This window comes from Phalacrocorax aristotelis, chromosome 7 (genome assembly GCF_949628215.1).
Source record: "Phalacrocorax aristotelis chromosome 7, bGulAri2.1, whole genome shotgun sequence".
Taxonomy (NCBI): Eukaryota; Metazoa; Chordata; class Aves; order Suliformes; family Phalacrocoracidae; genus Phalacrocorax; species Phalacrocorax aristotelis.
Genome location: NC_134282.1, coordinates 46,777,266 through 46,800,987, shown reverse-complemented (window position 1 = coordinate 46,800,987; position 23,722 = coordinate 46,777,266). Strand labels below are relative to the sequence as shown.

Genomic DNA, 23,722 nt, shown 5'->3' with positions numbered 1-23,722 from the left:
CAGTTGTGGAAAGAAAAGAAACCAATTCTCTTTTTTTTTTTCTTTAACATAAAAAAAGGAGGTGAAGTCTGCACAAGAGCCTGACGTGGGGAGGAATGCTCCAGCCCTAAGCAGTGCCTCTGTCCTCCCCGCACCCTGGTGTGCATTGGGCTGAGTGCAGCTGCTGTGTAGGAACCGGCAGCCTCCGAGGGGTTTTTTCTAGGGTGAAGCATCCTAGTGATGGTAGCAGCAAACTTCAGTCAGGGAAACCCTTGCTGGCAGGAGAAAAGAGCAAAGGGAACAGAGGGAGACCTCAGATGTCTCTATTTTTTCCAAGAAAAAAGAGGATGTAATTCAATATTTAGTTTGTCCCCAAGCCTGGGGGATGACTTCATTCATGTCTGTAGAGTTTTGGGCTCCCCTTGCATGGGCATCCACGTACACACTCACACACCATTTTATAAAGGGGATGGAAAGGTCCCATCCATTGTGGCCAGGACATGTGGCTTCCTAGCCCCACTAAAAACCCACAGGAGCTGTGGCCTCTCTCCCAATGCTAAGCAGGTCTCATGGGGATCAGGACCCATCAAAGCCAGGTTTGCAGGTTGCAACACCCATGGACCTCTGCAGCACTAAGGAAACCTTTCTTTGTCATCAAAGCATCTCTTGCTCTAGTTTTAACTGGTGCCAGAGGCTCTGTTTGAGGTGGAAATGCGTGAGTTTTGGAGGCCGTTAATGCGATCACCATCACCAGGATGTGGTCTGCAGATCTAGGGTCTGTGGGTGCAGGACTGGACCCCTCTTTTCTTGCTCCCGGAGTTGTCTTGCTTCTGCCTGAAGACAAGATCTGCTTTAAACACCTTCCAAAACTTTCCTGACCTCTGCAAAACACCCCACTGCAGGGACAGAGCCCAGGCAGGACCCCAGGGACGGAAGGTGGGGGCTCACTGGGGTGCCTGGTCCTCCCAGGGTGCCCATGGGCAGCTGGGGCTGGGTGTCACTGTTGGCTAACAGGCATCCCCTAAGTGCTGGGGACAGGCAGGGACCAGCACCCCCTGGGCAGGGGGACAGCAGCACCCACCCCTGCAGCAGGGTGCATGGGCTGGGGGGGACACCTGGCTGCTCTGTATCCCGTGGTGAGAGCTGGACCTGCCCGTCTGCTCAGCCCAAAGCCCACCCTGCGTGGGGTGACAGCCCTGTCCCCTCCCATGCACCCACCACAGGATGACAGCCCTGTCCCCCCGTGCCACCCATGGGGGTGACAGCCCTTTCAGCCGCTTGCCACCAGTGGCATGACACCCCTGTTACCCCTGTGTCACCCATGGGGTGATAGCCCTGTGTGTCCCCCATGCCACCCGTGGCGCGACAGTCCTGTCCCCGCCGTGTCACCCGGGGGGGGCAGGCCGGCAGCCTCCTCCGGGCTGATGCGCAGTGACATTTGCAATCTGTTGCCATGGGCGCTCGGGGACTTTTGCTGTGGAGGGGGATCGCGTTTCTCCCCCCTCCTCCTCCTCCTCCCCTTCCCTCCCTCCCGATGACGTCATGGATGACCACGGTGGTGACAGGGCCACCTGTGGGCTGGTGAGGGGTTTAAAGAGACAGTCTGCAGCTGCAACGGGAGCCCTGGCTATTGTCTCCGCACCTGAGAGCGGGGGGACCTACAGCCCCCAGACCACCCACCCATCCATCCCACCCACCCCATCCCGCCCAATCCCATCCCATCCATCCCATCCCACCCCATTCCCACATCCCCTGCCTCCGCCGCTGCATCTCTCCCGGGACCGGGATGCCCCAAGCCGGGTCCAGCATCCCTTCCCCGTAGAGGCTCCTCCAAGGTAAGGCTGTGCTCCGTGACCCCCTGTCCCACCGGCGACCCCGGAAAGCTGCAGCCCCGAATGCCGCTGGCAGCATTCAGGGCTGCAGCCTGCCGGTGTCTCTCAGGAATCCAAACATCAGATGGGGCACCCCCAGCTGGAAGTGGTCACTTTTGTCCTCCACTGGGACCCTGCCACCTTCCCCACACCTCCAGGCAGGACACGGGGATTATTCCAGAAGACAGGACAACCCTGGGACAACAAAGCCCCTGGGGTGGCAGGTCCCTGCTCCCATAAAGGGGCTGGGATGTTCCCACCCAGGGTAGCACTGAGGTTTGGGGGTCTACAGTCTTCATTGCCTGCCAGCCGGCATTCCCAGACAACCTCAGAAGATGCTCACCCCTTCCAGCCCCTTGGCTGGACACCTGCTTTCCTTTGGGCAGATGTCTTGGGCATCTCCTTGTCCCTGCTGTGGTCCTCATCAAGGGGACCCTCATGAAACCCACCATGGCCAAGCCCCAAGGGGCCACAGGTGATGCCAGAAGGTGTGGTGCACATTATAGGAGCAGGCAGGGGCAGGGGAAAAGGACCTGCCCTCCTCATCTTAGAGGGACAAGAACCATCTCTGCCCAGACCCCAGGGCTTTGTCCCAGTCCTTCCAGCTCTGATGGGGCAAGTGGCAGGTAAGTGCCTCCGTTCGGTGTCACGCGGGTGTGTGGGTAGGGAGCTGGGTAGAAAAAGGGTCTGGGACCTGGGAGAGGCTTGGAGAAATGGGTGGAAATGTATGCATAGTGATTGGCGTGTGCATTCCTGGTGAGAGGAATGCTATGTCCCTTCCCATGGGACATACCCCAGCGGTGACCATGCAAGTCACCAAACTCCTCAGCAGCTCCCACGGGGCAGCCCTTGCAGCTCTTCCCGAGCTCACAGCTGCCTGCAGATCCAGATCCACTGGAGCATGTGTAGACTCCCAGCAGCTACCAAGGCACTGGTCACGCAGGGGTGGTTGTGATGGGAGCTAAGCAACCGGGGCAAACCCCATGGCTAGTAGCCTGGGCTGCCTCTGCAGCCTTCCCAGGGGCAGGTGGCATGGGGACGCGGGGCAGGCGAGGAAGGGGACTAGCAGCTCCATCCTTGAGGACCTGAGAATGCAGCTGTCCCTGGCACCCTAGGAGAGAGGAGCCTGCCGGAATCAGGCTCTCCATATCCTGCTCCTGCAGTGCTGGGAGCTGAAGGAATAAGTAGTGGTACCTTTCTGCCATCCATCCCTCAAAAGATGCAGAGAGCTTGTGCTGGGCCTGGTTTTTGGGTGGAAGAGGCAAAATGCAAATTGTCTGCTGGGTGGAAATCTCTGTCTGGGTGGCCTTGGCGGCAGTCGATGTGCCAGGGCACAGGCTGTACCTCCCAGTTCATGGCCTGGGAGATCTGGGGGAGCGCCTACAGTCCCCTGTGATGCCCTGCTGTGTTTGCCCCACTCGCTGCCGTGAGTGCACCCCACAGGCACAGCCTGTCTGCTAGGGAGCACTGGCTGCACTCTGCGCCCCAGCACAGTGCAAGGCAGCCCTGGCTGGACCCACCTTGCTTTGGGGGGCTTTGGGGGAGGTTGAGGCTGTGCTCCATGGGCTCCCAGGGGGATGCTTGGAGGGGTGTGCAGGGTCCATGGCAGAGAGCTTCTGGGGCGGCTGGCTCCCAGGCATGCAGTCAGGCTCATCCCCTCCCTGCACTGTGTATGAGGCAGGGGCTGCTTGAGCAGCTGCCACAGAAAGCAGGAGTTAATTTAATACTAGGTGGGCACAAGCGAGGACTGCCTGTTGTTCCAGTGTTCCTAAAAGGTGCAAGTCCAGCTGAACGGACCTGGGGCGTGGGGTCTGGCTCTGGTCCATGCAGACAGACACCCAGAGCAGGCAGGGGATGTACAACACAAGGGAGGAGTTGTGTAGTAGTGGCTGGCCATGCTCTATGGTCAAGGTATGTGCTATATAGCTGATCTTTTACTGCTTCCAAATCCTGTGAGAGCATGTAGCCAGAAGAGAATTCATGCCTGTGCACGAAGGCACCCAAATATACAGACATACACACGTGTCGTACCCAAATATGTCGCGGCGTTTGGGAACGCCAGCACGCAAGCTGGTTACGCTCCCAGCTCCCCCCAGGAGGCACTTCCACCTCCCCCCTTCCCACAGGGGAAACTTCCAACACTGGTGACGGATAACACTGCCAAATCGCGGGCTCCTCTCCTGAGCCTCCTTCTGGCAGCATCCGAGTTCCCTTTGCTGGTTTTGTAGGCTTCAATTCGAGAGAGCACCTAAGCTCAAGGCTAAGCATCTTCTTGCAGGGATGGGGCCTCCAACGGGGATTTCTCTGGGTGGTGAATGAGGTTGGGACCTTGCTCCAGTGGCGAGGAGCCCAAGCCTTTGCCTATAAGAGGCAGAATTAAGGTGAAGTGACTAATTCCACCTTCAAGGCTCTTCCCTGGTCTGTATTTTCTTGTCAGGGTCCGAGCCCACCCAAGGCTCAGGCTGTCACCATGTCCTGGAGCGATAGCTCCCTCTGGTCAAACACCAAGAAGGGATGAAGGTTCCAGCTTTCATGCCACCCTTGGCATGCTTTGGGCTCAATTGTGCCCAAGCCACAGGGGAGAAAGTGAGGAACCAATGCCACTGGGCTATAACAAGCGTCCCTGGCCTCCCAGCCTGGCTCAGCGTGTGCACGCAGCAGGCGCTGGCTCTTTGGCAGCAACGCACAGGCTTTTCAAGCGAAGCCTCTTAACCCCGCTAATTCCCTTGTTTTCTCTTGCCAGCCCCCCCCGCATCCCTGCCAGGGGGTGTCCCGGAGCCTGCTAATTGTGCTAGCGAGCTTCAGTGTGTCTCTCCATCACTGCGAGTATTATTCTCTGGGGTTGTTTTGAGGGCTGCTGGCCTTTGCTCAGCAGCGCGGGATGGGGCAATGAGTGACAGCACCCCTTGTCCTTTCGCCTTTGGCATCTCCAGCCAAATTATCTCAATTCTGGATTGACTCCCCTACTCCCAGCTCATGCTGAGACAGGGTCTCACCAAGGATCAGGAGAATCCTCAGCACCACACAGCACTTCTCCCATCCCTTCTTCCCTATCAGGAAGGCACCAAAGGCATGGTGCAAGGAAGGGCTGCCTGAGCTCACCTAATCCACTCCCAGCAAGAAGTCCACATCTCCAATGCTGATTTGGAAGTGTCAGGGTTGATTTGGAGGTGCCAGAGCTCATCTCTGCACTGGTTCCCTGCTCTCCTTCCCTCCTCATCCAGGGGACATTCAGGGTGCCAGGAGCTCCTCAGAGCATCCCTCACCTCGCACCTCCCCATCCCCACCTCCCTTCCGTCCCCAGGCCATCTGGCCACACTCATCCATGTTAAACAAATGCTGGAGTCTATTATCAGGCCCTGCCTCCCCCTTCACCCCTGGACAGATGGAGGCTGAGCACACCCAGAGCCCCGGCCCGCAGCATTCATGTGTGTGAATGAGAAAATTGAATTATTTATGGCCATGCGAATAAGGCTGGCGGCTGCGGAAGCCGAGTGGAAAGGACTCCATTACGTGGCAAGTACCTGTTGCTATGGAGCCGGGGCTTCTTCCCCACAGCCCCCCAGCCCCCTGTGCACGGCTCTGTCCCTGCCTGCCCCATATCCTGCCCTCGTCCTTGCAGGTCTAAGATGGAGAGCAGAGCCGAGCGCTGGGCTGGCTGTGGTATACCCTACTAGGGGTGTTTTGCTCAGTGCACTGTGCCCGCTGCTCCCCCAGACTGGTTTGGGGGTCACCCCAAATCTCCCTGCATTTCTGAGCAGTCCCCCCAGTGCAGCATGGGGACAGGGTGATGCTAGCTGCTGGTGGCTCCCTGGCCACCATGGTGTGCAGCGCACATCAAAACTCCTGGGAAGCATTGGGGCAGGTAGCAGCAGCATCTCACGGCTGGGGCTGGGCAAAGCAGGTCAGATCCTGGCACAGCATGGGGCAGGGGATGACTTTCAGCTGCGACCCCTCAACCCTGTTTAAACCTCTCCTCCCTGGACGCAGCAGGAGCTGTGACTCGAGGTTCCCCACTCTCCCCCATAACCAGGCAGAAAAGCAGCTCTGCAAGAGCGGGAACCCCTTCCAAAGCCGCCTGTATTGCAGCCACTCCCCAGGGGTGCCGAATCCTGCAGCAATGCTGGGAGAGGTGCTGGGGCATCTCTCCCTCCAGCTGTCTTCCCAACTCCTCCTTGGCCAAAAAGTAGGACCCTGTCCCCGTCAGGACACAGTCCCTCCCACCTCGGTGCCCCTCTGGGGTTGGGCCAGGCTCCTGGGAACCAGGAGGGGATGGGACCAGGCATCCCCCAGCCCTGCATGGTGGCAGCACAGGGACTCCCGCTCCCTTCCCTGCAGGGCTAAGAATAGACTCCAGCTCCGCTCCTGGCGCTGAGTGGGCTCTGCTGGGCTCAGAGGAATAAAAAGCAGGCAAACACTTATTTTAGTCATTGCAGTCGGCAGCTGTGACTCTGATATGCCCAAGGAGTGGCTTCGCACCATGTTTACCCGCCCGTTGCTGGGAGCAGAGGCACCGTTGAAGACCGCTCGTCCAGGTTATGGACGCACCCAACATGCTCCCAGCCCCAGCGCTGAAATTTCAGCAGGCTCCCAACCCTCTCTGGCACACCCAGCTGGTTTCCCCCTTCCTTCCCCCATGCTTCTGTCATGGGTCTGGGGGATGCAGATGCTCCCACCCTTCCTTATGCCTGGGGGTTGCTCCCCCCCACACCTCCCCACACCACTGCACGAGGCCAGCGGAGCCTTGATGAGATGTTTAGGGCTTGCGTAGGATCCTGGGGCACATCCCACTTATAAAGAGCATGGAGGGCATATCCCTGACACCTAAGATAAAGGGGGATTGCAGACATCCCTATGTCTGAGTGAGGCATCTGCCCAGGATGATGCAGCAGCAAGCTGGCTCATGCCAGCTGCAGCTCCGGGTGCGAGGCTGGGGGAAGCACCCATTCTGGGAGACCAGCTCTGGGTCCCTCTCTCTACCATCACCCCCGAGGTAAAATCAAGAGAAAGCTAATTGTTACCATAGTTACGTGAAGTGGCCTTTCTCAGGGAGCCGCGTCATCACTGCTGTCACAAGGTTAAGGAGGTGGGGAGTGGTGGTGGTAGGGAAGGGGGGAGAGATGTGTTTTCTTTGGAAAAACCATGGCAACAGCTATTTCTAAGGGAACAGCTGTGCACAGCAAGGCCATGGGGAAGGGGAAGGGGCTGGGGCGTCTCAACGCCAGCTGTGCTCTGAAGGCAGCAGCGCCGGGTCCAGCAGCTCTCCATGGCAGTCTGTACCCCAGAGTCCCCTTCCCACGAGTGTCAGGGCTCACCGGGTGTCTCCCATGGTACCATCGGGGTGCCATGGGCTCCAGCACATCCAGCAAAGCAACATGAAGCCACTCCACTTTGCTTTCCAAGGGCAGCCCCTCCTGGCATGCTCACATCAGTCAGGACAGGAAAGGGTGCCAGATGTGTGGGACGGCTGGGACCACTCACCACAGGAGCAGGGATGTGACTGCTTGTCCAGAGCAAATACACCAGGGAAAAGCCTCAGTGAGGAACCCAAGGGCAATCAATGAGTACCATGAAGTTTAAACAACTGTAATGCAAACACTGGTGCAGATCATAGGTGTGGAGTCAACACCACCAGGGCTGGTATGGCCCAGGCTGGTAGAATGGCTTCCTACAACTAACGCAACTGCTTCTGATGGAAGTTGCTGCTGATGGGGCCCAATGTGTGGACAAAAATGGGAAGGTTCTCTTGGGGCAGAGGAACACTAGTGGAGGCGCAAGCACCATGGGGATATCTTGCAAGTCTAGGCAGGGCTGGCTAAGCCCTGGAGATGCGGAGGTCTGAGAAACCTGCACCCCAGATCTGCTTTGCAACAGCCAAGTAGACCCAGTGAGGAGAAGATGCCAGTCTCAGCCACAGCCTCCACTCTGCCTCCTGTTTCAACATGTAGCTGGAAATTATCTCTCTTTGCAAGGCAGGCTCTTAATTAAGACCATTTCCCTGAAGGAAGCCAAGATGGAGAGCTTCACTTCTTGGTATTCCAGCGTTTTCTGGCATTCGTTTCCACACCAATTAGGGTGCAAATTAGTCATCTGGAGTGCAATTCAGTGGTTGTGCTCAGGGGAGGCTCTTCAGCACACGTGCCATCTTCTTCCAGGAAGGCGGGTGGCAAGCGCAGGTGGGGTGGCCACAGAGGGGACAAGGAAAGGGCAAGGAGGGTCCTTACAGCACCAAGGTCTGCAGCTGGTGGTAACAACTTGGGTTTGGGCTGGGGCCCTGGGACCAGGCATGGAGCAGAGTCAGCAAGAGGGTTTAGGATGTCTCCGTGAGCTGTGTGTGTTTCTCCTTGGCCACTGGACCTTGGCACAACAGAGTGGACAGCTGGACACCAAGACTAAGCATTGGGACTAAATGCTGGAGAGTCTGCAAATGGCAGCAAAATGACAAAAGGGTGGGAGGAAGAGCAAGGAGCTGTCTGCTCCCCTTCTGCAGGGTCCTTACCACACACCTTTGCTCTCCAGCAGGAAGGCTGAGAGGGGACAGGGCTTCCTCCAGCCTTGGAGCATGGCTGTGCCGGCTGTCCTGAGCCCACATGCCAAGGAGACACAGCAGTACCTCCCTCATGGTGCTGACAGGGGAAGAAGAGGGATCTGAGGATAAGGTGTTCAGCTCTGTGCCCTGCTGTGACAGCATCCGACATGAGGACATGTTGAAGGGCTGGCACAGAAATGTCATTTAAGGGTGGTTGACATCTCAGTTGCTGGGTCTGGATGGTCTCCTGCTCAGGTCTTAAGATGGACATGTGGTGGCACCTCTGCTGTGGTTGTCGCTGTGCATCCATCTGTCTTCAGGCTAACCTGTCCTGGTTTGCATTAGCCAAGAGGCTTTTGTAGAAGATGCAGCTGAAACATGGGATAGGGTTCAGGAGGAGGAAGGTCTGAAGGGGAAAAACCAAAACATCTCTGGGCAGCCGCATGGCCACCCAGGCTGCTCTCCCAGTGGAGTCGCATGGAATGCTGCGGTTGTAGGAATTCATTGAACATGACTTATGGCGCCTGCAGGGAGCACCGGCGCAGCTGTCCGGCAGGCAAGAGAGAGTCTGGACAGCTGATTGATGTGAAAGCTGGTGCGTGGCAGAGCGGGTGGCCGGAGAGCTGACAGGAGAGGCGGCTGGGAGGAGGCATCTGAAGGCCATGGCTGGCTGCTCGCTTCTCCCCACTTGACCCAGGGAGCAAGGTCTTGCTGCAGCACCAGGCATCCTCCCTACTTTCCTTCCTTACCCTCTTCAGAGGGTGGGAGACACCCTTAGCCCTGCAGAAACACTGCACAAACCTCCATGCCAACCGTAAGAGAATTGGGACAGGAAGGCTTCAGCTAAAAATACCAGTTTCTCAGTGATCTCACTTGCAAGGCTCAGTTCCCCCGTTGCTTTTGAACCCATTTTGCTGAGCCCCATGGGGCTAGTGTCTCTCCTGCTTTGTCAGAGGGCTTATGTCTCTGCCTCCATGGGACAACCTCAGGGTCACGCGCTTGGCATGGCTTTCCCTAAATATTTGTAATTACCATCAATCTTTCGTAGTAGCCATGGACATGGCTGCCATGCAGGGAGCAGGAGTCTCCCTCGCTTTCTGGCCAGCCTGCCTTGATGCCTGCTGCCCACTGCCTGCTCTAACTCCTTCAAAACAGCACCAGGAGCCCTGTAAGGAGCCATCCACCCCTGGGGCATGCCCTCCAAGCCCCCATTAGTTAGTGGTTGTCTTAAGCACCACAACATTTGTAGCCTTATTCTTCCTAATCCCGCCTGATGTAACCGTGGCTGTCCTCATTAGCCACATAATTGTCTAGCAAACACAAAACAGGCCCTGACACAGTCGAAGGAAATTGGTTTAAAAATATGAAGCTGCATTCTCAGATGTTGTCAAAGGGGGCTCTTTTGTTTATTTGTATTCACACAGCGCCCTGTGGAATAACGAGAGAGTGACTCTGCTGCAAAAATACCTATTTTTCTTAAAGATCATCTTATGAGAAGGTGGGTTTAAAATGCCAGCTGGGGATATCCAGCCCAGCCCCTGTGCTGGTGGAGGACAACTGGGTCTCCACTTGGTCTCATCTGCTGCACCGAGGGCCTTCCAGCAGAGAAAGTGGCATTTCCCACCCATGCCCATACTGGTATGGTTGCCCAGGGAGAGGTTTAGCCATCCACATCTCCGACTTACAATGCCTGTGAATTTCAAAGGGTCTCCATCCACCTCTGACAGCAGACGACAAGGCTAAGTTAATGGAGGCAGTGGTGAGAAATCTAATTAACCTAGAGTACGTTGTTTAATTTGTGCAAAGTTGTTGTGGTTACTCAGCTATGAACTCCATCCCCAGCTTTAATGACAGTGGCTTGCATGGAAGCAGCGGAGAGAATCCTGGAGGTGGGCAGCCACCTCATGCTCACCCTTGAAGGTGCCCTCAATTATGCACGGAACGTTCCAGTGGTTGCCTCCATCTGGTTCTTCCATGCCATTTGAGACACTTTTCTAGCTCCAACCTTTGGAACAGGCACCTGTGCTGCTTCTCTGCCTGCTCTGGCATTCAACCCTGGTGTGTGGCTTCCAAAAACCAGCCTTCAGGACCCAGCAGTGTCAATCTGTTGATTGCATTAAAGTCCAGGAGATGGGTTCAGGTCGCCAAGTTCCCACTGCAGCTTTTAGGCTGTAATTACGTTCAAGGCTCTTTGCTTCAGTTATTTCTTCTTGCTAATGCTTGGAGCTACTGTACTGATCTTTTCTTCAAGGCTGACCTCCATGTAGCTTCCCAGGAGAGAGCCAGGCCTGTTATTTAAACCCATTCACAAACTGGCTCCTGAAGGCCAGTTGTCCATTATACAATTTTTTGAACAGCAGGACAGCAGGGCTGATGGCGGCCAAGCTTTTTGTGTCGGTTCAGGGAAAAGGATAGGAAAAGGGATGGACGTCGTGGGTTAGCATCTCTTCCCAGGTTAACTTTCCCCCAAGATCCAGGACTACCTAACAGCTCCTCTGCAGCGCTGTGCAGGGGGGCTCTGGACCCTGTCGTGCCTGCAGAAGGGTGATGCTAAGCCTCAGCACCTCCTTCATCTCACACCAAAGCTCCACGGTCCCCCCCATGACCACCATGAGAGATGCAGACATACTCATACCCTGCAGGGTCATCCTTCCCATGGAGGGAAAAGCTTTTAATCAGGCCCCGGTTGCCCGATGAGGTGAGGTTTGCCAAGAAGGGAATCAAGAAGAAAGATGATCCACCTCTGGGGTCCATCAAAGCCAAGCAGGCCAGGGCCCTGCTGCCATGGAGTTTGCTAGAGCAGAGACCTCCAGCACTGAGCACGCTGAGGTCCTACTCGATGCTGGTGCTCCAAGTGTGATAGAGATGTGAAATACAAGAGTGCTCTTAGCAGCAAGGTACAGTTACACACCAAGCCCTGCTAGATCCACAGCCTCCTCCCTGCAGTCCATGGCATCTTCCACTTGCATTTCAAGGGGACTTCAGCCCCTCTGTCCGGTGGGAAGCCTGGAGACCTTGGCTCACTCCTCCCTGGACACAGGCTGTTCCTCCAAGCCAGCTGTGCTGGGAGCCCAGGCGGTGACCGGTGGTGATGACCAGGGGCTGCCTGCCGGCCAAGATGGGTTTCCTGCCAAACACAACTCCCAGCAAGCCAACCTGTGTCCACAAACAGGGTACTTAGTGGAGCGTGAAGGGACACATAACCACCCTCTGAGAAGGGGCAGCTCAGCCACCGCAGTTTGAAGAATGGACCAAGAGCATGTACCCATGCAAAGCTCTTGGCATCATCTCCACGCTGCTGAGCTCCACAGCCCTTCCCCTTCAACCTGGGGACAAAATCAGGTCCCCGGGCAGCCAAGGGGAGAGGCAGCGGCCACCCAGAGAAAAAGGAGCTCAATTTGGGTTTTCCTTTTTTTTTTTTTTTTAAGAATTAAAAAGTGGCAGCACTAGCGAAGGGTAATTATCCCTCTGTTCCAGCTGAAATACAATTAAGGCAGCTCTCAATGAGCCCCCGGGATATTGTGGTTTACTAATTAACAAGCGGATATGCTGTGGCCCCTGTCATGGCAATTACAGCATGAGACAGGCTTCAGGAGCTCTAATTACACGTCAGCCCGCGACACACACTGCAATACAAATTAACGAGGGCCCAGGCTGGCGACAGAGGGAGTTTACCCAGCAAGAGGCTTAGCTGGGCAGCAGGGATGGGGGACCTGATATGGCTCCAAGTCTGGGGATAGCAGTGCAGCTGCAGGGCCGGGAGGATGTAGGTAGCAAACTGGGAGTAAAATGTCCCACGGTTGCCAAAAAAAGGTGCATCAGAGGAAGGTGAGCGGTTTTTGCTTTGCAGAGCTGTGGTCTGATGAGATGAGTGGCATTTGGGATGACTGCAATGAATAGTAAGTATCGCATCTTCTGCCGTTAATTCCCAGACCAATAAAGCTGGTGTTAAGGAAAGAAGTCAGACGGGAAATACCCAACAGGGTTTCACCTCCTGACAAATAACTAACAGGGCTCCCAGTGCTGAGAGGAATTTTTCTCACAATTTTTTATTGGAAAAAGTTATGCAGTTTCAGGTTGAATTCGACTAATGACTTTGGCCAGGTATGGAAAAAAAAAAGCAATCAAGATTTGTGTAAATGAAGTTTTGACATGTTGCGTTTAAAAAAGCTTTTTCCTTTCAAAACTGATTAAAAAGATATAATTAAACCAAAATACAGACCACACACCTAATGAGGACATTTTGTTTCTGACAAAATGAAAAAATATTTATCAGCTTTGCTGACATTTATCAGATTTTTGCTGGTCCCAGCCCAGCAACAACACAGGTTTTCTGTTAGATTCATGTGCGTTTTGATTTTATTGCTCCTGCCGTCACTGCTCCAGCATCTGTCTGCTGCAGCCGCCCAAGGAGGGATGATGGAGAGGTGACGTGGTGGATGCCCCAGGCTTTAGCCACTATCATCACCTGCAAATGCTGCTGTGGACGGGGTGGTTCTCAGGCAGATGGAAGGATTTGGGGAGGCTGAAGCGAAGCCCCTGGGTTTTGGGGCTCCCTCCAGCATCACGCAGGGATGGGATCAGCAGAGCTCACAGGCAGCCCTTGCAGGGGAGGGGGGTCTCATGCCGTGGGGATGCGTAGCAGGTCCCTCATTTGCTCCCAGCTGTGACAAAGGGCTGAGATGAGGCAGGTGAGGGGTTTTTGGACTAATCCCCCTCCGGGCATGCTGTCCCCATACACGGCAGGGAAGAGACCCTGCCTAGTCCCCACTGTCAGCACCCGGAGGCCACATCCACTGCAGAGCAGTGGCAAGGGGAGTGCGTGCACCTCCTCGCACATTGCTCCCAAAATAGATCTCATTAACCATCGCAATTAACGTGAGCAGGGCCCTCTCTCCTCCTCGCCACCCCAGCCAGAGCCATACATACATAAAAATAACTGTTTATTAGACAGCGGGCAGAGCTCGGCTTATCACTGCAGACAGGAAATTGCTGTGCAGAAACTGCACGTTTCACTTTTAATAAGTTTGGCAATAAAATGTCTCATCAAATGAGGCCACGACAGGGCGATAATGAAGCTTCCGCGTGGCCTGTAATTGCTTACTGCTCTCCTTGGGGGTGAGCCAGAAGTTGGGGAGTGAGGGGGGAGCCATATGGCAGCATCATCTACCCTCACCTCTTGCACTGGGAACATCCCTCCTTATCCCCAGCAACATCCCCGGGAGCACTGGCGCTCACCAGGACATGGCTGAAGAGGAGGTCTGTCCATGTTGGAGAGATACAGGCAATTCCCATGGAGTGTCAGAGGAAGTGGGAGGTTGTTGGTGCTCCAAGTGAAAGGAAAAGGTTTTCTGCCTTCCAGGAAGGCCTTTTCAGCACTGAGTAGTCTTCAAGGCTGGGGGGGTGCTGTCACACCCAGTCCATCTGTGTCCTTAGCCAGGAGGGGTACTGTCTCCTGGAGGTTTTTCACAAGTCAGGTAAGGATAGGGAACTCAAAGAGCAGCTATGGCTGAAGCATCAAGGGCGTAAAGCAGGAATGAGGAAAGCACTCACTGACCAAGACCCTACAGAGATTCCTCAATGCTTCACAAAGGTTGTCACTGTTGGGAGCTGCAGAAACCCTTGACTTCTGCAGCCAATATTAAGATCCACACACTTCTTGCTTTCCTGCCCATCAGGTTTAAAGCGCAAGCCTGAAACATGTGTCCAGTCCCAGCCGAGCTCTGCTGAGCGGAAAACTCAAGGACTGGCCAAGCTTTGGAGGATGAACCGCTTTGTCCTCTTCAGAGGGGACAGAGGCATGGAAATGGAGAGGTCTGCGAGGGCCCCTGTGCTGTACCTCTGCTACAGAGCAAGGGGGCTGCAGTGCTCCAAGACGCATCATGGCAAAGGCCAGCGAGCACCACGGTGCCTATGTCTTCTGATGTCCTCATGCTGGTGACCTCAGACCAGCAGCCAGTGACATCTGCAGCCAGGAAGCATCAGCTGCCAAGCCAGTGCCTTACACCAAAGGATGGTGGCGGTGCTTCCAGGTGCTCCCTTCATTATAAGACTTTCTTTCTCTAAAAGAAACCAGGTCCAGCACAGGACTGGTCACTTCACTGACTTGCTTCTGTGGTTCCCCAGCTTCTGTTTGATCTTCTAGATGCTGACGGACACAAACCAGCCCTACTGCAAGCCTATTTGAATTGATGGGAGCAGCTCGAGGGAGCTCTTGTGAGGTCCCCCAGCTCATGGGTGGGTGACAGGGAGGCACCCTGCAGCCAGCAAAGCCCAGGACAGTGATGTGGTCCCTCATCACCCTTGGAGACAAAGCTGGGTCCTTGCTGCCTTATCCAAGTTACCTTATCCCTGAGCCTCATTCCCACCAGCCATCCCCCAGGGCAGAGATGGGGCAGGGAGGTCCAGGGGTACATGGGTGCAACCAGCCCTGCAAAGGTGGGCATGAGCTCTGGCATCACAGTAATAGGCAAAGTGAGCTGTGTCCAGGTTGGGATCAGGAAATGAGGCAGTTTAGAGTCACAGCAGGAATGTGCTGGCACTGTCAGGGACTGCTGGCAGCCAGCAGGCTCCCGGGTGGGTGGGAGGCGTTGCTTGCCCGCGGCACTGCTCTCAGGGAGTTTACCTGGAATTGCTGATCCACATTCATACACATGATCACATTAATTGGCTGCTGCAGCCACAGCAGCCATCGCCTCCCAGCGCTGGGACTTCCTCTCCCTTCCCATCCCAAATGTCAGGACACCTCTGTTCCTCCATCCACTTGGCACCATGGCTGAGGACAGAGAGTTGGTTGGAGAAGGGAAAGAGGCAGAGGACAGGTGAGTCCACAAGCCTGGAGCTGGTGACAGACACCTACTGCCACCACCTCCACTCTGCAAAGCTGCAGAAAATAAACCACAGAGACCTTCTCGAGGGGACCAGGAGCTCTGCAGAAAGTCCTGTAGCCCTGGGAGGCAATGACCTGGGGACAGGCACATCTGATGGAGGCCAGCTTTTATTGCAGGAGCAATGACCAGGTGACAGGAGAAGGACCAGCTCCCAGCCGAGGACAGAGCCACGCAGGCTGCTCAGCCTGAGATCAGGCTTGTGCTCGTCTCACTTGGAGTGGAGCCAATCATTTCTAGTAAATTATTCATCCAACAAATTTAGCCTGTTATTCTAGTCGTGCTCTACCCAGAGTTTTACAGATTTCATTATTATTTCAAATTGTACAAACACCACAGAAACCTCTCCCGGGCTCTGGCATGCTACGCCTTCATCTCAGCTCTCGGCTCATCTGCCACATCTGAAATGGGATTTCTACCATCTGGTGCCAAACCCTCCATCCCTGCCAGGCCACAGGATCTTGTGGAGACAAGTGGCATCCCTGATCGGCACAAGGCTTCTACTGAAGAGATAACTTCTACGATGTGAGAACTATCTACTCATGACCCACAGGTCAGTGGTATCAGAGGAGGCCACGGTACACTGATGGACCCATTCAAAGCTATTTTGACTTTTTTCCACCCCTATCCTTGCATCTGGGGTAGGGGAGAAAAATGACACCACTGCTCCCTTGCAGCCTGGGCTATTGTGGCCTTGGCAAACTGGAAAAATTTTTTCTCTTCCTCCCCACATGCCCATAATTTCCCCTGTTTGAGGTTTCTGTGTAACCACGAGGGTACAGCTAAAACTTTGCACTGCTGAAGAGACTAGCATGCCTCTTGCAAAACATACAGCCTGGGAAGGAAGGAGTCACTGAGCAAAGATGAGGGGAGATGGATGGGTTTGTTGTGGACAAGCCAAGACTGATTGGACCCACAAGTGCAACAGCCATGCATCCGGGGAGAAGCTATCAACCCAGAAGCACTGAATGGTTGAGGTGCTTGAATCTCCCGACCCACCACAGGGCATGAAGGGGGACACCAGCCAGTGACACTGTCTCCTCACACGCCCGGAGCTGGTGGAGAAGTGCTACCAGCAACGCAAGCCCATTTCCCTCACACCAGGGCTCAAGTTTGCTCCCTCTCGTGCAGTGGCAGTCAGCTCATGCCTCGCTTAGGGGGAGAAAAATGGGGCAAAGAGGCCCAGGAACCCCAAATGAACCATCCCCAAGAGCTATAATGCACAGTTTTACCAAAAAGACCAGAAAAGTGTATTAATTTCTACAAAGAGACCTGCAAGAGCTCCCCAGCAAGTTATTGTGGGACACTGGAACTACTCTTTATAGAGGAGATTAGGTAGCCAAACATCAGGGACGGAAGCAATAGATGCAAGACACAGAGCAATACATTTAAGGAAGAGGTTTAACAGCCAAAAGAAAAACATAAAAGAAATAGGAAAAAATAAATCACAGGGTGATCTAAATCTTTTCTTTCTGACCAGGCAAAAAGAGGGAAAAATGGAGCATGAAAACACGCATCCTGTGCACCCATGAGCCCCCCCCTTGGTGGCGGGGAGAGGGGATGCTCATTGCAGGGCCCCATGGGACAAGGACGGATGCAGTGCCTGGCTCTCTCTGGAAGACTAGTGATTTTGTTGTTGTATGGCTCATCCCACCACAACAAGTCACAGTCTGCCCTAGGGTGCACGGCCTCTCCGGCGATGCTGAAGATGCGGAGACAAGCCAATGGCCACAGCCTTTGCTTCTGACCACCTCAGCCGTTGCTTTTGTGAGCCTTGAGAGCGAAGCAATGAGAGGCTGGTCTGAAACCCTGTCTGCACCTGTGTCCTGGCCAGAGCTACCCCCCTCGACCCTGGGGAGCACCATAGGAGAGCCTGGAAGATGCAAACCCCATGCAGCAGTGCCCCAGCCCACCCCTCAGGAGCGGTGCTGCCCCAGCCAGCAGCCTGGGTGTCCCTGGCAGGAAAAGGGATGCCCACAGGGTCAGCGCTGCACCCCAGCAAACACAGCAAAACCACAGCACATCGGTGCTGAGCTGAGCTGCAGGGCACGGGGCTGAGTAACCTGGTGTGCATCCCAAGCCCACCACCCAGAAAGGTCCCCTCCCATCAGGGCCAGAGGTGGGACAGGCTGGGAGCCCTGAGCAGCACTCAGGTCTGGGATGCAAGCACTAGATGTGCTGCTCCAGCAGCCCCATGGCAAACAGCGGCACCAGGTTGAGGAATTGGCAAATTCATTTTGGCTTTCACAACAAAAACACCCCCTGCCCCCCGCGCTATAGCCGAGGCGCCTTATAGCGGGGCGGTGGCAGCCCCGCCCTGTGCCGCTGGGGCTGTGGGCACCGCCCCCTGCATGCAAATCGCTGCACCCACGCAGCCAATGGGGAGTCAGGGGGCGGGACCACGGCGGGACGTGCCCGGGCATGTGAGCGCAGCAGCTTCCGGGCGAGACACGTGGGAGCCGGGGCGGTAGCGGTGGGTCGGGGGGCGAGCTGGGGGGCCGGGGAGCCAACGGGGGGTCCTGGGGGGCTAACAGCGGGCCTGGGAGGGGGAACGGGGTGGGCAGGGGACTGGGGCCGGGAGCGAGACAGAAAGGGCTCGGGTAACGGGCGGACAGGGCCCGAGGGTTTTGAAGAGGGGCAGGCGGGGGGGTGGCAGTGGGGTGGGCAGGGGGCTGCGGATCGGTAAGGGGGTGGGCAGGGCCCTGGGACCGGGAATGGGGCAGGCTGGGTCTGGGCAGTGAGGAAGCAAGAGCGTGGGGACACCGTGTGACAATGTGTTCGTGTTTCCCCGCCCCGTAGCTTCTGCCTAGACTGCTTGTGCCTGCCTGCACCGGGGCAGGGGGGTGGTATGTCGCGGAGGGGAGTTGCTGTGGGGTATGTGTATCCCTTTTGACGGGGGATATGGGGCTGCATGGCACTCATGTCCCCCTGTGCTCACTCCAGCAAGGATGCCTCCTGGCAAAGGGCAGCTGACCCCGCTGCTGCCCACCCCGAAGGACTCTGTGCCCACCCCACAAGGCACCCATGGCCCTGCTGCAGGTGGCTGTGCTCAGCCACCAGAGGGTCCTGGTACACTGCAGGGTCGCAGCAAGAAGAAGAGCCGCAAGCATCAGCGATTCATCGAGCGCCGGACGCTGTTGGAGCAGAAGGGGCTGCTGAGCCCCCGCCGGTGCCTGGACAGCCAGGCCCCCATGGCAGGGCCGGAGGCATGCAGCATGCTTACCAAGGCAGGTGGCACCACGGCACTGCACTGCGGGAAGGTCCCCAAACCCAAACAGGTTGCCTCCCCATCCCTGTCTCCATCCGCCTCTCCAGACAGCATAGCCAGGCACCACTCCGTGCTCCTCTCCCAGGGGAATGGCAGCTCCAAGGGGGTGCGGACGTGTTCCCCACTCCTGTGCCCGGGCAAATATGTGGCCATCGACTGTGAGATGGTGGGCACCGGTCCTCAGGGCAGGCTGAGCGAGCTGGCGCGGTGCTCCGTGGTGAACTATGAGGGGGACGTCATCTACGACAAGTACGTCCAGCCTGAGCTACCCATCGTGGACTACCGGACACGCTGGAGTGGCATCACCAAGCAGCACATGAAGAGGGCAATTCCCTTCAAGACTGCCCAGGCAGAGGTGAGGGATAAAAGAGAGAAATTTAACAAAAAAAAAAAAGGCTGTTTTATCTGCCAGCCATGCGTTGGGATATTTCATGTCCTATACTGAGCTTCTCTGAGGCAGAGGCACAGGACAGGGAACCTTCAAAACCATGTGGTGGATTAATTTGCTTGTTACTGCTCTATTCTGGGAACCTAAAAATCTAGAACTGAATTTAACACAAAATTATTTTATACTTAATTGATGTTTCTTTTGCTGAACTTCCTGTCTAACGCTTTCTGACGCTTCCAGATCCTGAAGATCTTGAAAGACAAGATTGTGGTAGGACACGCCATCCACAACGACTTCCAAGCTCTGAAGTACTTCCACCCAAAAGACAGGACCCGAGACACCAGCCGGATCCCTGTGCTGAACCAGAAAGCAGGGCTGCCTGTCAAGGCCAGCGTCTCTCTCAAGAGCTTGGCCAGGCACCTGCTCCAGAAAAAGATCCAGGTAAGCACCAGGAACTTTGAGATGGGGAGCAGTTCCTGGGTTTGCCACAAGCCTGTGTGGTCAGCCATCTCCACGGGTACTCTCTGTGAGATGAACCTTGTTCATCCTGTGCTCCTGGCTCTGATTAAGCTGTGGGGTCCCAGCACCTCCCAAGCTGACCATTAAGCATCTCAATAAAGCAGGGACAGGATCTGTGCCCTCCAGAAAGTGCTTGAGATGCATGTATCTCCTGGGCTGCATTGAACCTTTGCCATCTCCAAAACCCCCAGCTCTTGTGTTCTTCTGAGCAAGCAGACAAGGTGACATGCTGGATTTTTGCCAAACCCTTTTTCTAATGAGGCTTTTCCCCCTTTGCTCAGGTTGGCTGCAAAGGGCACTCATCGGTGGAGGATGCTCAGACGGCCATGGAGCTGTACAGACTGGTGGAGGTACAGTGGGAGACGGAGCTGGCCCATAGCCTGCCCCCCCGGCCCCCCAGCCCCATCACAGACCCCACCACAGACAGCAACCAGTACATGGATGACCGGTACTGGCCCACGGACCTGATGGCAAGCAGCCTGTAATGGGGAACGCCGCAGGTTTCTGGCCATCCTGATGCCTTCAGCTATTAAAGGTGGAGGCAGCTGCCAACCTCCTTCCCCAGGGCTTGTGCCCTGCCCAGCACCTGGCCCACTGAACAGCAGTGCAGAGGAGTCAGATGCCCCCCAGCCCCACTCAGGGACAGAGAAATGGTGGCAGATGGACATTGGTAATCTCCTGAAAATGCTGTTTGCAGCTTCTTGCTGTTACACAGAAATAAGCATTGTGACTCTGCTGTCTTCATCTGTCATTTGGTGCTCGGGGACGAGCAGGGTCCAGGTGGAGGAACCCCTGTGGGTATGCAATGGCTGTGGCAGTGGGGTGGGGCTGCCAGGGCACCTCCCATGTCCCCTGGGAGGGGATACCCCCGTGGTGGGCAAGTGGCAAGTCTTCCCAGGAGAGGACTGGGGTGTCTCGCTGATGCCCAAAGGCTGTAAATCATCCAGGGGCAACTTGAACGACCAATTTCCTTGTCACTTTGCACAGTGAAGCCTGAAAAGAAAGTCTGTGTCTAATCAATGTCCAGCCTTGACAAGAGCACAGGATGCACTTCACTTTAAATACTCTACTTACATATTTGTCCAATTCTGAATTAAAAACTGGTCCTGCAAAACCCTTGTGTGTGTGTTGCATGATGCGATCTGGCAGCTCTCCAGGAGGGAGAGGGCTGGGATGGGGTTGGCAAGGGATGGGTATGTGCTGCCTGCATCCTGTGCTGTGTCCCAGTGCTTGAAACCCATCTGCAACCAGAAAAGGTGCTTTGACTGTCCTAATGGTGGCTGGAGTGAGCAGTTCTTTGGGGTATGGGCTGGTCCCCTCTGCTCTGGGAACATCCCTGTGAAGGCAGGAGGAGCCGGTGCTGCTGGGGAAAAAACCACTGCAAGAGCAAGTGTCCCACTGTGACACCCTCCAGCAGCTGGGCTGTCCTAGCTCAGAGAGCTCCCTGTGTAAAAGAGAGGCACTGCTGGAGTTTGCTCACCCTGCAAGACCGTCCCTGTGCACAGGGGTTGGGAGCAAGAGCTGTGTGTGCTCTGCGGGGCGGGAATGATGCTGAGCTGTGGCGTGGGCTGCTGTGACAGTGCGGGGACGGGGTGATGCTCACCTGCAGTGGCTCTGCCTGCAGGCTGCTGCTTTGTGGGTGGTGTATGTGGATACCTGTGGCTGCACAGATGTATTCCAGCTGGGGGTGTGAGCACCAGAGTGGGGTTTGGGGCTGGACATAGGGAGTTGCGTGCTTCCCTGGGGAGCGGAACAGCCACAGTTATAGAAAATCAGTATTTTTTTGCCAGGTGCCTCAAGGCTGAGGCCACCCCTTTAATACAGGAGTCCCCCAGTCCTGCTGACTGGGCTGTGAGGCGGGAGGGGGCTGGAGGGCTGCCAGCACTCCTGGGGGCTTTTGGGAGCCCAGCTACAGCACAGTGCACGTATGACAGCCAGCACTGAAATAGAGTCCATGTCCCCCACGGCCAGGTTAGACAGGTCCCAGGCTTTTCCCAGCAGCTGAGGGAGGGAAGGAGAGCTCAGCCCTAGCCTTGGGAAGCGGCCAAGGAGCTGGGTGACGCAGGCACACCTGACGCACACATCAGTGCCATTATAAGACGCATCTTGCACTTCCCATCTTAACTCCTCCCTGCCCAGCAGAGGAAGCCGGGGACAGATCAGAAACACTTTGAAACACATCAGACATGTCCCAAAAGCTCTGCCTTCACAGTGGCCCGAGCACAACCTTCCTTCGACAGAAATAGTAACCTGGGGTGTGCCCTGAGCTCACGGTCTAGACACTTTCCACCAGACCTGGTAGGACACATGGCCCCATGGTAGGTCTTTAAATCCTACTTGTGGTAGTTTGTCCCAGGCGCGTTCCTAACGAAGCAAGCTGTAAAACCTGGCTGGCACCACTCCCTGTGCAAGTCCCAGGGTGTAGCTCAGCTGAGCCCCAGCATAAAGCTGTGTAATGTCAGCACAACCCAGTGGGGTACAGGAGGGACCTGAACCCCATGGGGGCACTGATGGCAGTGCAGAGGAGCATGGCTGGCACAATTTTTTCTCCATTTCTTCTTCTTTGCCATATCCACCTCTCCTGAGGCAGCAGGAGGGAAGTGAAAGGAAAGGAAGCAAGAGAGGGATGACAGGAGCTCAGTGGGTCAGCAGACAGCACCATCAGAAGATGGTGGCCTCCCAAATTTGACACAGCAGCTCTGCCTTCTGCTCCTGGGAATGCAGACCTGGAGGAAGAGCACAGCAGAGGGGTGCTTTGCTCATGGCCGTATAACCTGGCCCATATAACTGCATCCCCTCATAGGAGCACGTGGGTTTTTGGAGAGCTTGCATGGGACACCCCATGGCTCCCAGCTTGTTTGTCCCCCAGCCCACCCTGTCTCACCACCCCATAGCACTAATCTGCCCTAAGCCACATGATGTCTTGATGTGAGATACAGGTGTGTTGGGGTGAGGCTGGAGAAAGCTGCAAAAGGAGGTGGAAGGCCACAAGTCTTTATCAGCCTGTGACTCAGCCTGCCTTGCCGTCAGCCAGCGGCAAGGGGAAGGCATAATTAAGGAAAAAAAAAACCCAAACAAAACCATTTCTGAAGATTTGACCATCCAAACAATTTAGTGAGAACCACTTCCAAAAGTAAGCCTAGGTCAGGCTCCAGGCAAGGGACAGATTTCTCTAAGCACTCATCCCTGTGACTTAGGGCAGCTTTTGCCCTACCTGCCCACAGCGGAGGTTCCCAGCCTGCCTGCACGGCTGCCCCACGCGTTTCCTGGCAGCAGAGCCCCAGGCTTGCATGGTGGCATGAGGTGCTGGGAAAGTCCCAGGCTGCTTCTGAGAGCTTGTCCTTGTTGCCACTACACTCATTTAACCCTCCTGCTGAAATATCCCCCTGCTTTGGGAGCAAATTTGAAGGCAGTGACACAGGCAAAGGCCAGCTACACCTTGGCACTCATGTGTCTTGCAAACTTCACAGAATCACAGAATGGCAGGGGTTGGAAGGGACCTCTGGAGATCATCTTTTCCAACCCCCTGCTTGAGCAGGCACACCCAGAGCAGGGGGCACAGGAACGCGTCCAGGTGGGGCTTGAATGTCTCCGGGGAAGGGACTCCACACCCTCCCTGGGCAGCCTGTGCCCCTGCTCTGGCACCCGCACAGGGAAGAAGTTTTTTCTCATATTGAGGTGGAACTTCCTGTGTTCCAGCTTGTGCCCATTGCCCCTCGTCCTGTTGCTGGGCATCGCTGAAAAGAGTCCAGTCCCATCGTCCTGACACCTACTCTTTAGAAATTTATAGGTATTTATGAAATCCTCCCCTCAGCCTTCTCTTTTCCAGGCTAAACAAACCCAAGTCTCTCAGCCTTTCCTCATAAAGGAGATGTTCCAGCCCCCTGATCATCTTGGTAGCTCTCCATTGGACTTGCTCAAGCAGTTCCACATCCTTCTTAAACTGAGGGGCCCAAAACTGGACACAGTACTCCAAATGTGGTCTCACTAGGGCAGAGTAGAGGGGGAAGATAACCTCTCTCGATCTGCTGGCCGCAATTCTTTTAAGGCAGCCCCACAGCTTCTGTGCTGTGACCTCCAGCTCTTGGGGAAGCTGAGAAACAAATCTGGGGAGGTCAATCCCCATTTACATCAGATTTGAAGGGCTGGAAAAACCCCAATGTTCTGCTCTGCAAGCCTCCTGAGGCAGAATTGCTGAGGTGCAAACCCCACCATGGATGATGAGGGGTGGTAGCAACCTGCTCCCTGCTGGTGAAGTGATGTTTGCGCTGAAAAATCTGA

The 23,722-nt window shown here is 55.5% G+C and overlaps 1 protein-coding gene across 3 annotated transcripts; it reads left to right on the top strand.

The window, feature by feature from the left end:
- The first annotated feature begins 17,653 nt into the window (after positions 1-17,653).
- AEN (apoptosis enhancing nuclease) lies at positions 17,654-20,555 on the top strand. Of its 3 annotated transcripts, none has more exons than XM_075100588.1 (4): positions 17,654-17,689; positions 18,210-18,889; positions 19,163-19,363; positions 19,723-20,555. In XM_075100588.1, exons 2-4 carry the CDS (start codon positions 18,215-18,217, stop codon positions 19,924-19,926), a joined length of 1,080 nt encoding a protein of 359 aa, XP_074956689.1. In that variant the 5' UTR covers positions 17,654-17,689; positions 18,210-18,214; the 3' UTR covers positions 19,927-20,555. The 3 variants fall into 3 exon arrangements, with proteins under 3 accessions (XP_074956689.1, XP_074956687.1, XP_074956688.1); XM_075100586.1 differs by having other exon boundaries at positions 17,661-17,739; XM_075100587.1 differs by lacking the exon at positions 17,654-17,689 and having other exon boundaries at positions 17,943-18,889.
- The last annotated feature ends 3,167 nt before the right edge of the window (positions 20,556-23,722 follow it).

Coding starts and splice junctions, on each gene's coding strand:
- AEN (XM_075100587.1), top strand. CDS start 18,143: ATGTGTATCCCTTTTGACGGGGGATATGGGGCTGCATGGCACTCATGT. Junction 18,890..19,162: donor TCAAGACTGCCCAGGCAGAG/GTGAGGGATAAA, acceptor TGACGCTTCCAG/ATCCTGAAGATCTTGAAAGA. Junction 19,364..19,722: donor TGCTCCAGAAAAAGATCCAG/GTAAGCACCAGG, acceptor CCCTTTGCTCAG/GTTGGCTGCAAAGGGCACTC.